Genomic DNA, 17,246 nt, shown 5'->3' on the forward strand with positions numbered 1-17,246 from the left:
TGTCTTTTCAGCAGCCCACGGAAGCTTCTCTTAAATAGACTTCATTCTGGGGCACAGAACAAATCTCAATACATTCAGAAAAAAAAAAAAAAAAAGAAAGAAAGAACTTCATGTATCCTGTTTGACCACAAAGCAATAAAACTTCAATAGCAAACAAATATGTACAGACTCATGGAGATTAAATAGTTCATTACCAAATGATGAATAGTGCAAAGAAGAAATCAAGAAAGAAAAAAAAATCCTGGAACTAAATGAAAATGAAGATAGGACACAATGAAACCTCAGGGACACACTGAAAGCAATCACACAAGGGAAAGGAATAGCCCTAAGAGCCTTCATTAAAAAAAATCAGAAGGAGCCTAGCGTGGTGGCACATGCCTTTAATCCGAGGGCTTGGAAGGCAAAGGCAGGAAGATCTCTGTGAGTTAGAGGCCAGCGTAATATACACAGGAGGTTCTGGAACGGCCAGGGCTACAAAGAGACCCTGCATCCAAAACAACCCACATGACCTTCAGCTGATAAATAATGAAAATGTGGCGCACTTACACAATGAAATCATGAAATCTGCAGTAAATGATGGAACTACACAAAATAGTATATTAACTGAAGTAATCCAGGACTGGAAAAACCAATGTTCTCTCTCATCCGTGGTTCCTAGTCTAAATCTCCATATGGAGCATATAACCTGAAGTAACCACAGAATCCAGGGAAGTAAAAGGGGACCATGGTGTGTGTGTGTGTGTGTGTGTGTGTGTGTGTGTAGTCATGGAACAATAATGTCTTTAAAAGGAGAACACGAGTTTGAGAGGCCACGTGGGTAGGGCTGGAGAGAGGGAAGGGAAGATGGAGAATGATGTAATTATATTTTAATTAAAGAGAGTGTGGAAGCACACCTGATAAATTTATTCTCACACGTGATTAAAGGTTTTTAAGCTTTCTGTAATTCTGAATTAATGAACTTAGAAATATTCTGTACAGAAAAAACTGAAGGAAAAAACCCCGATGACTTTAATTACATTAAGCATGGAGTCAACAGATGACAAGGAACGAGACTGTATCTTGTTTTGCGACATAATCATATTTCAGTAACAATGGACTATATAAGGATATTCACATACAAAGCACAATGCATTTATATGTTGTTTTTGTTGTTGTTGTTAACTGCCTCAGTTTTTCCAAAGTATAGTGACACCCTAGAAAAGGGAGAAGAAAAGAAACAAACCCCCTGATGAAATCCCAGTATCATTTGTTGGCCGCATACTGGGACAATATCCATAAAGAATTTTTCAAAAGTCCCCACAGGAAATAAAACAGAAATGTTACTTATCGAAACATGCAACCAGAGCCTTCCAGCTTGGGAAGCTCCCAACCATCTGTAACCCCAGCTGTGGCATCTGACACCCTTTTCTGACCTCAGCGGGCTTCAGGTACACACAACTGGTACAGACATACATGCAAGGCAAAACACCAAACACATAATATGAAAATTAAAACAAAAAAATCTTTTAAAAAAAAGATATGTCTGCACAAGGCTTTGCAGTTCCGCCCACTACACTGGTTTACAGGATTTCCAAGTTCATTAGATTTTCTTCATTAAATAACTTATGTGAAATCTTAAAAACCACACTTTGGAATCAACTTGTGTCCTCTTACTCACCTGACGGCATCTGAATTCACTTTCCGCTTCTTTTTTTTTACTAAAGCTTGAGACCCTGGCAGCTTAGGTAGCTCTGCTGTTTGCCACATCTACCACACTGCCAGGAGGTAGAAAATGTTATCGTCCCCAGGGGGCGAGGGAGTCGGGTGCTTCTATACCAGGCCAGGACCTCTGTTGTGACACGGTGAATATTCATTTCTTGCCACGCACTAAACTCAGGTGATTTATTGCTTTAAGTAACTAAACAAGAAAGAGACAGGCTGTTTCCATCCAGACAACTGGTGTTCTCTCTCCAAGGTTTGCCAGATGCTTCTACTTAAAGCCTTTAACAACAACTTTATGGACAGTCTAAACATGTGACAGGCACAGCATACACCTCAGTCAATGACACATCAACAAAAAACAGCACACAAGGCCACCCAACCACCTACTGCCACAACGACAGACATATTCATACCTGTGCTGAAGACAAAATTTTAAAACAATATATTTTTGGCATTGTTATTAACACAGAACACTTTCTTGAACATTCTGCAAGAGCAAGGGCTTAGGGGATTACCTGTCTGTCTCCACGTCATCCGTATCTATAGAACTACTTTGAGAAAGGCAGGGGGCTTGGGGACCTCCCCTTCTCCAACATGGTTGCCTTCCATAACAGCAGGGTGTTCGGGGTTCAGGTGGAGAAGGGCAGCCTGCAGGCTGCGGGGTGAAAGCCACCGAGTACCTGCTGAGAGTGGCAGCATGTAGGAGTAAGTGGGAGAACCTTGGTGTGTGCCAAAGGATGTCCCAGAATTTGACCCAGAATGCCCTTGGGCCCCATGGCCATGGCAGTACAGGCACTGTATGGCCCATGGCCTGGGAAAGTGGTGGGACCAGAGCCAGGCCTCCAGCCCTGAGGTCTAGAAAGGAACAGCCCAACCTTGCACTCTCACACAAGTGGGTCATTAAGACAGCTTTCCAGTGGATGTGCAGAGAACACTATCAGAGACCGGCCCTAACAGGGCCCACTGAGCTAACAACGGGAGGTTAAGCCAAAAGGTAACACAGAACAAACCAGCTGCGCGCAAGCTTCCCAAGGTTTGCCATCACACCTCAGGCCTAGCACAAATCACGGACTCAATTTGCCTCTGCTGGTACAAGCCCTGCAGCAAGCTCGGCCTCCGCTCTGGGATTGGAGTGCCTGGGGCCCACGGAGTCCCTGTTGTGGCCAGCAGGACCATTCTGCACAGCCCTGGAGCCCTGCCTTTGCTCCCTGACCTCAGAGGCTCCGCCCCACTGCCGGGTCTCCAGCACACAGTTTTCCACATCTCCAGCCTTGGGAAACTGGTCTTCTGGATTCTTCTCAGTCTCTTCTGCTTGTTGCTTGTTTCTGGTGCCAAGTTTACTCTTGGATTTTCTTGACTGCCTGCTGTGGCTCTCTTCTCGGGAGAATCGCCAGTGGAACTAGAATGCAGAGAGGATGGAGATGGATGAAGAGTCTCTGGTAGCCTATTCCTGTATCCACTTCTCGTCTTCAAACCTGACGGTTCCCAGATTCCCTGGACACCACCAAGCTAAGTGGAATCCACCCCATCTCTCCCATCCTTGGCGCCTGCTAACACCCTCCATGTGTGCATTCTATATTTGGGGGAGCTGTGTAGGGAGAAGAGTGCCATGGGCTCCATAGCGAAGAAAGCAAGGGTTCCTGAGGTGCCATCATTTGGAAGGCTAAGGCAGAAGATGGAGGCTACCCTCTCCAAATGCCAAGCTGCTGTGAATAGGCTGTGCATTACCACATACCAGGCACATACCACTGGGGAAAGACTGTCTTTCCTCAGCTTACACAAGCTGGCCAGGGCTGGCACGGTGCTGTGCTCTAGACCCCAGACATTCCTTCAGGACTTGTGGGCTCCTTCCATAGCTTTGGAGAGTGATACTGGCTATCAGGCCTCTCTGGCAAGCTGACAAAGGTGCCCAGGTAACCTGAAAAACACTGGGTGGTTCAATCCATTTTTTTCCCAACTGTGAAAAGCTGGTCCAGTCACAGTCACCTAGAAACTGAGATGCAGCCAAGCCCAGCTTCTCCCTCTGCTCCTTCCTACTAGGGCACTGTCTCTGAAATCGTTCTCCACCCAACCTCATCCTTGAGCCTACTTCACAGTGAGTATTGCAACCAAGCATTTGCCTGTATGAAAGGAAATCAGCAGGGGTTCTAAGATCTATGGCCATGTACCCTGTGACAGGGCTAGCAATAGCTATGATCTTATGGTAGTTCTGGATGAGGGCTGCTGAGGAAAGCTGGAACACTCACTGGTCAGATTTCTCAGCCTATTTCGTGATCATGAGACATATAGGACTTTAGTTTTTAATTTCTCACTAGTTGCACCACAATAGTTATGCCAAATATACACTTAAGCATTGAAGAAAATAAGCCTGGGTGTATGTCACCCCCTTATTTAGAGAGCAGAGCTGTCTCACTTTCTACTGTTACGATGAGAGAACATGATTAAGTCAACTCACCAAAAAAAAAAAAAAAAAAAAAAAAGACATTTAATTTGAGTTTAATTTAGTGGCTCACAATTTCCACAAGCACAAGGCAGAGAGAGATAGCTAACTGGGAATGACACAGGCTTTTAAACTCCCAATCCCATTCCAGAGACACACCTCCTCCAGAGGCCACACCCCCTAATCCTTCCCAAACAGTTCTACCAACTGGGAACCAAGTAAAAGAAAACAAAAACCATAGCCTTAGTGTTTGGAGTGTCCTGCAGGGACAGAATGCCCATGTTTCCAGTGCCCTCAGAGAAGAGCCTAAGAACACAGCTGAACCGTGAGCAGGAAATGTGGCACACTATGAAGATTCTGACCATTTGGTGAGGGTAAAATAAAAACTTGCTTTACAAAATCGCTTTTAAAGCTATCCCAACCTTGTGACTTCAATTCTCATGGAAGTCAGAGATCCCTTTTGGACAAAACTGGTCAATTTGAATATCCCATCAAAATATAGAAAAGGAGTGGAATACACATTAACTTCGGGTTGGGAATTTATACCGTCCCTGTATCCCACCCTTGAAGGCCCAGTTCACACACAACATTGGATATGGATGTGGCTCCTGACGCTCACTTTTGGGGTGCTCTTTGACTGCATCTGTGGATTGCCCTCTGGGATGGTTGGTCTTCCTCCCGCTCAAGCTGTTCATTCCACACAGTGTGATGTGGAACTCAAGCTACGGCTGCACCACTTCTACCAGGCTGCCCATCAGACACCATAAGGCCCCACAAACACCCAGAGAACACAGACTTCAGACCCCGGTTGGCTGCTGTAGCACTGATCATCTACTCCAATGCTCTCGGACACCGTGTTCCTCTGGTTCGATTCCCACCCAAATGGATGTGTCCAAACACAATCTTCTAACATTTTCCATGCACTTGTAAGAAGCTGGTTAAGCTAACTTGTATTTTATCCTTGGAACAATCAGCTGTTGGGGGAAGTCAGAGGAAGTTGTACATTTGTTAAAAGAATGATGAGACCGTCTTGGTTAAGCCACACCAAAGCACTTCAAGGCTGTTGAGCCCACATCCCGGCCCTGGCACTGGATGGCTGTCAGGCTGTGAGCAGTCCCTTGTCTATGGGACGTCCTTCTCCTCTAATGGGTATCCCTGGCCCCATACACCATAGCTGGCATCAGCAGTGTCTCCTGTGGACACACAGTGTCCTATCCAGGACAGCTCTGCCAGCCTTGAGATGTGCCCCTTTCCACCACGAGCCCAGACTTTCTCAGCTTCTGCCCTTGCTAACTACACCAGGAAATGTCCACAGCTGTTGTGAAAGTCTGGCCACAAAGCATCCTTTGGAGGAGCTTTTGGGGTATGAGGCTGGCACAGCAGCTGCTCCCTCTATCACCCTCCAGGGCCACCACAGGGTCTGGCCTGTCACTGTGAGCTAGGTGAGACCCAGTTCAGCCGCTTCCTGTCCTTCTGGCTCATCACAAAGAGACCTACACAGCCAAACAGAGGCCTTCTATGACTATACTGTTTCTTGTGTCCTCATTTGGGTTTGAGTTGCCTCAGGACTTCTGCTGTCTGGACCTCCCAGCAGTCATAGAACCAGATTCCAAGAAAGGCATGGCTCAGGCCTTCCCACTGTCTCTCTGGAAGGGGGAACAGTCTGGAATTGGGAAGCAATATTGGCCCACATCCAGAGCTTCAGAGAGACTGCCTTGGAATATAAAAATCTGCTTGATAGGAGCTCACACCTCCCTGAGTTCCCCAAGCAAGACCCCCGCAAGCATTATTAGTGCTATTTGCACACAATACAAAAAAGTTCAGAGACGCTGGATGACTTGTCCCAAGTCACAGGGCTGGGAAACCACAGGGCTGACGTTCAACCTGATTTCTTTAGAGCCACCTTCCCAGCCTTTCCTTCTGGGCAAAAACAAAATATAAACAAAACAACCTTCCTCGAGAGGGTAAGGGCACCTTTGGAAAGGCTCAGTTCCGAGCATAAGCACTTTGGCCTTCAGGCTTTCAGAGGTCAGGATGAATGAGCCAGGTCATCCGGGCCTTTACACCCAGTTACCAGCTAAGGGAAGTCCAGGCCTAATGGCGATGAATGAAGCTTTTTGGCTTATTAAAGATGAAGGGCTTCCCCATTTGAAGGCTCCTTGACATCATTTATGATAAAACATTAATTATGAGAATGTGAGCACAGATTCACAGGTGAGTCCAGAAAGGGGCTAGACTATTCAGTTAAGATCCAGGCCCTTGGCCCTGAGCAAACATCTGCATTGCTGGGGGCTCCTTGAGACACAACTACAGGCCCTGGCCCAGAGGGCCCAACTCAGTGGGCAAGCAGGCTGGGGACTGATTTGGCACTTTAACAAACACTCAGGTCTTGCTGCGGCTGTTGGTGGTTCTCCGGCCACAGTCGGAAAGCTGCTTGCCTGGAAAAACATCTGGAAGGCCACAATATCAGACAATGCCTCCTCAGAACACCCACAGGGAAGGGCTTCCTCAGGTTCTCAGCCTCCATACTTGCCTCAGGCAGGCCTCCCCGTGGGAATGGGGCAGTCACCCATATAATACAGCCCAACTGTATTATATCAGATCCCAAGGCTCCAAGAGGAGACTCACGGAAAGCAGGGAGAGCGAGGAACACAGCTTGCCACTCAGGCCAAGCCTCTGAGGCAGGGTGTGCAACACACCTCAGGGCTCCCCCAGCTAAAGAAGAGTTTCCACACCTTCAAGAGTGGCGGGTGCTGTCTCAGCTCAACCAACAAGCCTGCAAGGACAGCAGGAGGCACAGAGCCTGGGCTTTTCTCAGCCACTAACACCTGTGTCACTGGAATGCTCAACCCAGCTAAACTACCCAATTCAGAATTAGGTGTGTGGGAGTGGGCCTAGGGGAGCACGCCTGTGTAGCCTGATGTAGCTCAGTTTTGTAGTTGAGAAACGGAAATAATGAATGAATGAATGCCTGGTGGAAAGGACAGAAAGTCTTCACTTTCAGGTCAGTTGTGGCAGCAGGGGCTGGTGGGTCTAATGAGTACCTTTCAGAAACTTAAGAAGTTTCCTTCAAGAAGCTGAGCTGGGGGTAAGAGGATGGCTCTGCAGGTTTAGTTCCCAGCACAACTGTCAAGGTGCCCACAATTGCCTCTAAGTCCAGTTTCAGGAGCATCTGATACCTCTGGTCTCCATGGGTACCGGGTGCACATGCCCAAATCCACACGCAGACACACACTCATACATGTAATTAAAATTAAAATGAAGGAAGGAATGAGGGAGGGAAGGAGGGAGGCAGGAAGGAAGGAGGGAGGGAAGGAGGGAGGGAGGAAGGAAAGAGGGAGGGAAAAAGGGAGGGAGGAAAGAAGGCAGGCAGGCAAGGAGGGAAGGAGGAAGGAAGGCAGGCAGGCAAGGAGGGAAGGAGGAAGGAAGGCAGGCAGGCAAGGAGGGAGGAAGGCAGGCAGGCAGGCAGGCAGGCAAGGAGGGAGGAAGGCAGGCAGGCAAGGAGGGAGGAAGGCAGGCAGGCAGGCAGGCAGGCCAGACTGTAGCTGGGAGGAAGGAGTTAGTTTAGCTCAAGACTCCGTCAGCACAGTGTAGTCATCTACTCCCTCCCAAGTTTAGTGTCTCCAACAGTCACGCTCACAGAAGTGACAGCACTCTGCAGAGACCAAGAAGTTTCCTTGAGAATTTCGTCTACATTGATGATTGACTCGCTGACTGACAGGATATATTAGGTCCCATCTGCCAATCCTGAAGTTCCGTTCTTTAAATCTTGATGCTTGCAAAATAAGCGTTCTGGGAGCAGAAGTCTGCAGCTCAGCAGGCATCTCCTGAGCATCACCTAAAACCCAGGTACCACGAGAACAGTAATCGGAGGGAAATGCCTTTACTCTGATGACTTATGCAGGCCAGAATAGAGTGATCACAGATAATGAGAGCTGGGGTAGAGATCTGAGAGGTGAGTCTGGGCTTCTTTCACAGCGTGCCACTGTGATGGTTTAGATATAAGGGGTCTCTTCTAAAAAGCTCATGAGTCTCCAGACAGGGAACCATTGAGTGGTGACTAGACAGTAGGGCCTACATCAATGGCTTCATCCTAACTATGCGGTGGTGGGGAACTGGGTGATGGGGCCTACCTAGCTGGAGAAAGTAGGTCAATGGAGGTCCTGGAAAGAAACGCATTGTCCCCTGCCCCTCCTGGGCTCAGCCTCTGCTTCCTGATTTCCAAGAACTGAAGATGATCTTCAGCCTCACATCCCCAAGACCATATTCTGTCTTACCCCAGGCCCTGAATCACAGAGCCAGCTGAGTTTGGACTGAAACCCTGAGGCAAGAGTCTTTCCTCCTTTACCTATCTGTCTTGGGTACCTGTCACAGCAACAGGAAGATGACTAATGCAGCTCAGTCTCGGTGGGAGAACACTGTCCTGGGCAAGGATGCTGGGTGGAGAAAGAATGGAGAGGAGCATCCTAGGCTGGGGTACAGGCAAAAGCAAGGGCCCAGAGACAGTGGAAGACTATGGAGGCCGGTGCCACTGGCATGTAGAGGAGGGTCTGGCACAGACAGGGCTTCATGGGTCATAGGACAGATCTCCATCTTTAACATGACAAAGCTAAATGTCCTTCTGCTTCTACCTTCCAAGCAACTGGGTTATAGGCATGAGGAACTGTGCCAGCCTTAAACTGGCCTTTAAAAAAGGTTTACCTTTATTTTATGTGTACTGAAGAGTTTAAGATAGCCTGAATATAACTCCATTTTGAAATAAAGATCTTGACTGGGAACTGAATTCAGGTACCAGGAAATATCACAGAATGTATACCTGGCAGAAAACAAAGTTAACTCTCCTAGCAACAGCCTCCAGGAAATATAACAGAATAAATGTTTCATAGAAAATAAAGACAAACTCCTTGGCAATAATCAATGGGAATCAGTTGAGAATCGGGTGGGAAAATTCTCCCCAATGTCTCAGATATGGTTTAGAAAAATAGCCATTGTGATTATATGCTTTAGTCATTGTGATTGTGTGCCTCAGAAAAGGTCACCCCGCCCTGCTAAACTTCACTCAATTCTGTAATGCCAAGGCTTGTGCCCCCCTGCTTGCTGCCATGGAAACCTCCTGCTCACAGACTTTCCCTTTAAAAATCCTGTTCACTCAGAGCTCAGGGTCCCACTTCTCTACTGCTGCATCAGTGAGACTTGGGTCCCGAGTTTGATTGCTCTCGTAATAAAGCTCTCTTGCAATTGCATTGAGTCATCTCCTGGTGGTTTCTGAGGGTCCCATGAACCTGGCATAACAGTATGAGTTTTGTGTCAATGTGTAAGTGTGCATACATACATGTTTTGTTTCAAGTATGTATCGAAAGGTTACATAACAAAAGGAATGGGCATTACAGACAGTTGTGGGGTACCATGCGGTTGCTGAGAACTGAACTTGGATCTTCTGCAAGAGTAGTAAATATTCTTAACTGCTGAGCCATTGCCCCAGTCCTAAACTGACCTTTTTAACTGATCACTTTGAATCTGAACAGAAAACATATTTGATGGGGAGACCTGCTACCAGCAGACTGAAGCAGCTGGACATAAGATCCTAGAGGAATTCTGGAGTTTCTAGGGTTTAAAGCATAGATGGACTACTAGGAGAAGGGGCTGAGGATGGCCCCGCGGGAGTGCTGTCATTCTACAAATGGGCAGGTGGGCCAGATAGAGGGAGAGGTGGGCAAGGTCGCATGAGTACCCTTAGATGGAGTAAGTGGAGGGAGAGATGGAGGAGGCTTGGATGATGTGAAGCTAAAAGGATGACATAAAAGCCGTGAGCATAGAAATGGTAAGCAAAGCCCTGGGAATGAAGATTCTCAAAAAGTAAGAGGAGAAATGGGAGTAGAGACAAACCCTAAAGAACTTCCTTGGAAATCAAGAATTGTAGTTTGTGTGTGAAAAGTCCTGCACAGGTTCATCTATTTGACTCCTTGGCACCACAGCTGATGGCACTGTTTGGGAAGGCTGTGGAGCTTTCAGGAGGCAGAGTTTCTCTGGAGGAAATGGGTCTCTGGGACAGGCCTTGATGTTTTCTAGCTCGGCCCCACTTCCTGTCCTCTTCTGTTCGCTGACTGTGGGCCTGGTGTGACCAGCAGCCTCCTTCCCTACTGCCCTGCTCTTCCCAGTGATGGACTGTACCCTTCTTACCCTGTGAGCCAGAAAACCCCTCCCTTCCTGAAGTTGGTTTTGCCATGAATTTGATGGCGGCAACAAGAAAAGCCACTAATACACATGGTAAGATGGAGCGAAGGGACGAAGTGCAGCCTAGCTTACAGGAGTGATGCAGGGTCCTGATGGGACAAGAGGCCCAGGTGGAGGCAGCTGAGGTGTGAATGATGGGGACAGAGAGACTGAAACATCAAGTGCATGGAATTCTTTCTGGAAGCCTGCTTTCTTTCTCTTAGGGGCGAGGGTGGTCTCCTGGAGAAGAAGTAAGTGCTGAGCACTGCCTCAGTACACAGAAAGAGAGAACAGTTGGTCTGCACTGGCTCAGCCAATTAGGGTTGGCTTACTGACGAGGGGAAAAAATGGTTTCTATCCTTTCCCTGAGGAGGGTCAATTCTGCTTTCATGTCCCCTCTGCGGGATGCCAAGGTCTTCCTACTAAAACCAAGGTGCCCTGCAAAGAGACATGTGGCAAGGGGGTCTAGAGCCATTTCCATTAAGGGCCTGAAGGCCAATCTCTCCATGTCTGGTAGCAGATGGCATGTGTTGCTCATTGAATGTTACCGGTGACGCCCTGCAAGCCTGTGGCTGAGCACTACCTGATATCATCCATCTTCCAGGTGGAGGCTGACTGCTCCTGGTGGTTAACGGGGACTGGTAGCTAGCTGCCTTCTGGTCCACCTCTGTTGTCACCTGTCACATTACTATGGAGGGCCTATGAAGGCCTGGAGAGTGGCCTTCCTTCGCACTGCAGTCTATCTGGCGTCCTGTCCTCACCACCTTGGCATTCCTTCAACAAATGGGCAACCCACAGGGTTTGTTGGCTGATGAGGGTCTAGTGCAATCTGTTCACTGGCTGGACGCTCTTACCTGGGACTCTGGAACAAAGAATGGGGATTATGGGGTGGTGCCAACTGTGCAGGGCTACACAAGTCAGCAACTTTTGCCGGAGTGTGGCCGTGGCCATCGAAGTAAAGCACAGTGGATCCAGGTGACACCTAAGTGGGGCTTTGGTAGACTCATTCAACATGCCGGGCTCTCCCTGAGAAGCTAGCAGCACACCTAAATCCTGCTGGTCCATGTTCTTTTTCTGTACTCAAACAAGAAAGTCAACTAAAGGAGGCTGGAGAGGGAGAGATGGCTCAGTACTTGGTGCTCTCGCAGAGGGCCCAGGTTCCCAGCACACATACCACACAGCTCACATCCACCTATCTAACTGATCCAAGGGATCCATTACCCTCTGACCTCCACAGGCATACTATGACACATGTAGTCATATCCACATACACATAAAATAAAATACATATTGAACTTGAAAGGAAGGGAAGGTCCAGATTGGCTCACAGTTTCAGAGGTTTCTGTCTGTAGTCTGTTGGTTCCATTGCCTTTGGGCCTGCGGTGAGACAGCACACAATGGCGGGGAGTGGATGGTAGAGACTACTCACCCATGGTGACCCAGGAACCAAAAGAGAAGGCCTAGAGTTCCAATAGGCCCTCCAAGAGTATACCACCCTCACAGCACCCCCTGCAATGGCCTAGCTTCCTTCCACTCTGCCCCACCTTGTGAATGTTTAACTATACCTTATAACAGTGCCATCAGGTAGAGACCAAGTCGTTAGCACATGAACCTTTGGGAGACATTTCAGACTCAAACTGTAACCCACAGGAGCAGCCCCTATATCACAGAGAATGAGCGGAGTATCTGAATGACCCAGCAGAAGCAAACGCTGGGCTCGGTTTCAGGACAAGAGAGAACTCTGAGAACAGCTAGGGGAGAGAAGTCCAGCAAGGAGGAAAGAGCCCTGACGACCTCTAGCCCAGATCTGCCTGAGGATGCACTACCACAGGCCACGGTGGCCTCTGTCTACATCACCAACCGCTCATCAAAGACCGCTGGCAAGAAGAAACTGGCAGTTCCCCTGCTAAGATGAGCAAACTTCTGGTTTATGTTTAAGGCAGGGCCTGCTACACAGCAGAGGCTGGTCTCAAACTCATCTTCCCGTCTCTGCTTCCCAAGTGCAGGGGTTACAAAGGTACACTAGTACACCGGGCCAGGATCAGCAAACGCTGATGTCCTGAGGGATCTAATAGGCAGGCCAGAGCCCCAGTCAGCTCATATGAGATCAAGAAGGGCATCTGACCAAGAGCTCGGGCCTTCCCGGGCCTCTGTCAAACTGCAGCTGATTTGTATTCTAATTTTAGCCTGTGGGCTTCTTTGGCACATGCTGGCGAACAGACAGGTCTCTGTCATCTACCTTGGTTAGTCCCAGGAAGCCCGAGGAACCGTTTCTAGGACCTCAATGGCCAATCCCAGCATCCCCTGCTAGGATCCAATGTGGACCCAGCTCTTCACTGGGCCCCAAGAACATTTGGGAATGGGAGAGGCCCAGCTGGCAAAGACCCCACTGGAGCCAAGATGTTCAGACATAAACCCAGGGAGGGAGGGTAGAGGAGTCTCATGAGTCTTACCTTGGATTCCCTCTTCTTGGTTTTCTGAGGTAGACACGGTCTCTGAAGAAACACAATCTGCTTGGTGGAGAGGTTCCCTTCCCTACAACACAGGAGCTGTGATGAGCACGGGCGCCCGCGGGGGTGCAGCCTGAGCTTCCTTTAAGTGAAGGAAGGCTGCTACTGGACCTGGAGTTCCCATCCCTAAGCCAAGGGACATCGTCGATGCCACCCAACTGTGCCTGGCTATCCCCACTTCCTGGAGACAAATTCCCTTGCCTTTGATAGGCAGTGGCAGCTGGTACCCTGGCTAAGTGAGGATATACTGGCAGTTTAGGGAGTCCTAAAAGGAACAGAGTGTCTTTCAATTCTATCTTTGATACTTTATGGTATGGCTGGGCAGGAGAATAAAGAGGTCCTGGAAGGCCAGGCTATCACGGCCAAACAGCCCAGGCCACCTGCTACTGCCCTACAGTGTGAGCTGTACAGCGAGTTCAGTGAAGGCACTACCCTAAGAGACAGCCAGCTTCAGGGCAGGGGCCTGACTCTGTGTAATGACGTCTTGGGCCCTGTTTCAGCTTCCTGCTGCCCATGGGGCCTCAGGACCGTGGCAGGCCTTTCTGAGCTTCATTCTTCACCCATGAAATGGGGACTGCAGCCATGATTACAGCCCCAAGGAATGTCAGGACGACTCAAAATATAGATGAAAGGTGTTTCAGGCAAGGCTCAAGGGACAATGGGTAAGCATCCTTGAACCTGAACTCCTGAACTTATAAGGAATAGCACAAGGAAGGCCCGAGACTCTGGGCCTGATTATCCGCCTCATGGGAACACTGATCAGCATCATTGACTTGACCAAGTCCCTTACTATCAGGGTGCACTTGCCTTGGCTGAAAAGTGGATTTGAAATGATGATATTAATAAATCAGCTACATACGGTGGCATATGCTTGTCATTCAGGCTAAGGCTGGGGGAATACAGGTTCAAGGCCACCCTGGGATAGAGTGAGATCCTATCTCAAGGGCAAAACTAAACAAAAAAATCTACCTCACAGGTCTTGGTCTCAGTCTCTCAGACTCTGACATACCTCTCTCTGACATATGGCCTCCCATCTATATTTTGAGTCCTCCTGACATTCCTTGGGGCCGTAATCATAGCTGCAACCCCCATTTCATGGGGGGTCCGGGGGAGAAGTGAAGCTCAGAAAGGCCTGCCATGGTCTTGAGGCCCCATGGACATCAGAAAGCTGATATTTTGGTTCCCCGGACCTTTGCATTTCTCCTCACTCTCTCTGTATGTGCATGCTCTCTCTCTCTCTCTCTCTCTCTCTCTCTCTCTCTGTCTCTCTCTCTCTCTCCTTCTCTTCCTTATTCCCTCTTAATTGAGGTTCTATACATGCAGTACTATCAAGCCCAGAACCCAGGCATTCACTGCTTTTACGTATGTTAGTGCAATGTCCTGCCAGACCAAGTGGCTAATCTCAGTCGTCCAGGGCAACCCTGACTCACTGGCCGAGGGTCTTCCATGTGAAGAGGGGGAAGGAGGGGAGTGAGTGAACCCCTGGCTCTGGAAGCCCCAGCCAAAGAGGTTCAGTGCAAGCCCCCGGGCCTGTTGCAGGACAAGAGATGATCCACTTATCAGGAACAATGACAGTAACCATCACAGTCACCATTCTTGTTACCTGGTTGTCTTGAGTATGGGAGTTGGTAGCACACAGGTGAGCTGCCATCCGTAGGCCGCCAGAGAGTTCAGCAGGGGCACGTAGTCTGTCTGCACTTCCGCACCCTGTGGGAAAGGCCACCATGAGCACTCCTGCCACCTAAGGTCAGCTCCCACCACTGCAATCGATCCTCCCATTGATCCAACCAAACACAGCAGGGTAGGGGGTCTCTGAGGACATGAGCTGCAGACTTGAGAATTTAGAGCCAGACAGTTTCTTCCTAGACCAACTTGGTCTGTGCGGTCGGCCAGGAATTATAGCCCAAAGATGAATTCATTAAGTTTGGTTTATCCTCGTCTGGACAGTCTCCCGTGAGTTTCACTGAAGAAACACAATTACCTTCCCCCAAGATCCATTCCCAGCATTCCTAGCAGAGATGCTCTCTGGTATCATGGGGAGTTAAATTACATTTGACAAATGATCAAGTCATTTGCATCCAGGTACAGCAGCTACGCAGAGCAGCCTTAAGGGTCCTGAGCCCTGCCACTCAGGAATACATGCATGCTGCTTGTGCTTTATTTCTAATTAGGGCCTGAGGACAAATATTTGCTTTACAATTTAGAAACACAGCCCCTCTGGCACAGGGAATCGTTACAGGGACATCTTGACCCCATAGGCCTTGCTCCTAACTCTGGGCTTCTCACCAAGAACAAGTATGTGGTCCCCAGGACTACCGGGAATACACTGGACTTCCCCATCTATTAAGTGGCTTAGGAAAAAGACTGACACCTCTCCAGGTTCCTTCAACCTTAGTTCTGTGGACAAAATCTCCAGGAAGGAAGCTGTGTCTGCCGAACTGACTGGCTGATTAAAATTCCAATACTCTATCTCAGGCTAGGTCCAGCCCCCTGGAACAGCTGTTCCTTGCCCATCTCTGAAATAACATGCCTTGCCCATCTCTGATATAACATGCCTGATACAACACCTGTGACCAATAGATAGAAACCTTTTGCCATCCATTAACTTCACAGACCTCTAGCTTCCACCAACCCAAAAGCTAAGGACATCACATGATAAGATCTTGGGCCTATAAAAAGCTCCTCCTGACTGCTGTAACACCTCCATGGCACACCACCAAAATGTATTTTAAACTTAACTTGATTTATGGCTTGCTTTATTCTGTAAAACTGTAACACTTCATGAAACTACCTCTATGTTGAAACCTGGAATTTGGGGTGACTAAATCTGTATTCCAAGGCTGTGGTCACTCAAAATGGCCCCAGAAGAAACTACGTCTTATTCCCTTTAAGGAGAGAGCTGTGGTTTTGCTTTGAAAGGACCCACTGGATCCATTCTGCTTGTAACTTGGAAGGTGTGCACAGAGGAAAATGAACTGAGGCTCAGTCCTGCCCCTGGAGTTCACAGTATCCAACATGCATGCAAGCAAGCAGGGTAGACACTGGCCTGCTGGCAGGCTGTAGTAACTTTGAGTGTCAGCAGGAAAGCAAGGAACCTCCTGGCCAAGCTTCCTGACCAGGTGCACAGTAGTGGGTGGGCTTCACTCATGTACTGTTCTTAGAGCAGGGCATGACAAGGCCACACTGTAGGTAGTCTAGAGAGTCCTTCTGGGGGACCTGGACCCCTTGGACCAGGGAGTTGGGAGAGAGGCTGAGGAAATAATCTTCCACCTTTTCAAATGGCTTTGAAGTTCTTTAGAACTGGACCCCAATCCCATCCTACCTACCAAGTCACCCAAATCTCTGCTAACTTATCTACCTGTGGTGTTCTAAATTGTGAAGTCCAGACCCATGCGGGGCTTTTCGACCTTGGTCAGGCACCTGTGGCACAGGCCTTCATTCAGAACATGGGGAAATGTAGGTTCTCAGATCTAGCCCTGCTGACCTAAGACTTCTGAGAGCACGCCAGAATGGATAAAGAGCCACCATAGCAGTCTCTGTGCCACTGACTGCCACCTAGATAAAGTCTTAGTCCCCTTCTGAAGAAAAAACAAATGTATAATTTTGGAGCTAGAATCCACCAGTGGTCATTTTCAGTTTAACTGTTCTTATAACCCATATATGAAGAAAGATAGACCAACTTGCCAGGGATCTGCTGTGTCTGTGAGAAATGCTGTGGCTTCAGGAAAACTGGTAGGAGGAGAGGACAAAGGAAGAATGGAAAATCAGCAAAGGAAGGCAGAGAGGCCAGGGACCAAGAACAAACAACCTAATCAGTCTACAGGACAGGTCAGGAGAGGGTCTTCGCAGCCCCTCTCAAAGCCAGAATCAGGCCAGCCATGGCTTAGCAGGTGGCCAGCCTGACCCTCATTTCTGTTGTCCCTCAAGACATACGGACACCTTCCATCCAGACTAGTAGGAGCTTACCCAGTAACTGAAAGAAAAGCCCTGTGGCTGTAGCTAAGACTCCCTAACCCCACCCCTTGCACTCCCAGCTTAAAGACAGGGGAGGAAAAAAAAAAACAATTTAAATCCACATACTCAAGCTTTGCAAGGTTCTGATTACTTGGGCCTATCAGGGATAACCTTCCCACTTTATCAAGCACTATGACAAGCCTACCACAATCAGACAGTAGCTATAGCAACCATGTCAAGCTTTGGCGCCTTCACAAAGCCCTGAGTGGCAAAATGCAGTCTTTTCATTGGTGGCTCTAGCCAGGCCAGGTTTTTCACAGCTGGAGCTCAGAACTGCAAGACAATGACCAATCCCCGCTGCAGCCAGACCCGCCTGCTCAGAGGGGCCTCACCAGGACACTCCTATTTCCCTCCATCTTATTTCACTT

The 17,246-nt window shown here is 48.6% G+C and overlaps 1 protein-coding gene across 2 annotated transcripts in view; it reads right to left on the minus strand.

Annotated features, from left to right (window-relative positions):
• Nucleotides 1–918: 918 nt before the first annotated feature.
• The window catches only part of Rftn1 (raftlin, lipid raft linker 1), a 201,743-nt gene continuing 185,415 nt past the window's right edge, over nucleotides 919–17,246 (minus strand). For both annotated transcript variants that reach the window (XM_021636247.2, XM_021636246.2), the window contains exons 8-10: nucleotides 14,468–14,571; nucleotides 12,808–12,889; nucleotides 919–3,100 (exon numbers count right to left, since the gene is read on the minus strand). In XM_021636247.2, the coding sequence (XP_021491922.1) occupies nucleotides 2,774–3,100; nucleotides 12,808–12,889; nucleotides 14,468–14,571 (513 nt within the window). In that variant the 3' untranslated portion in view covers nucleotides 919–2,773. The remainder of the gene's footprint in view (nucleotides 3,101–12,807; nucleotides 12,890–14,467; nucleotides 14,572–17,246) is intronic.

The sequence above is a fragment of the Meriones unguiculatus genome, chromosome 16, assembly GCF_030254825.1.
Source record: "Meriones unguiculatus strain TT.TT164.6M chromosome 16, Bangor_MerUng_6.1, whole genome shotgun sequence".
Lineage (NCBI taxonomy): Eukaryota > Metazoa > Chordata > Mammalia > Rodentia > Muridae > Meriones > Meriones unguiculatus.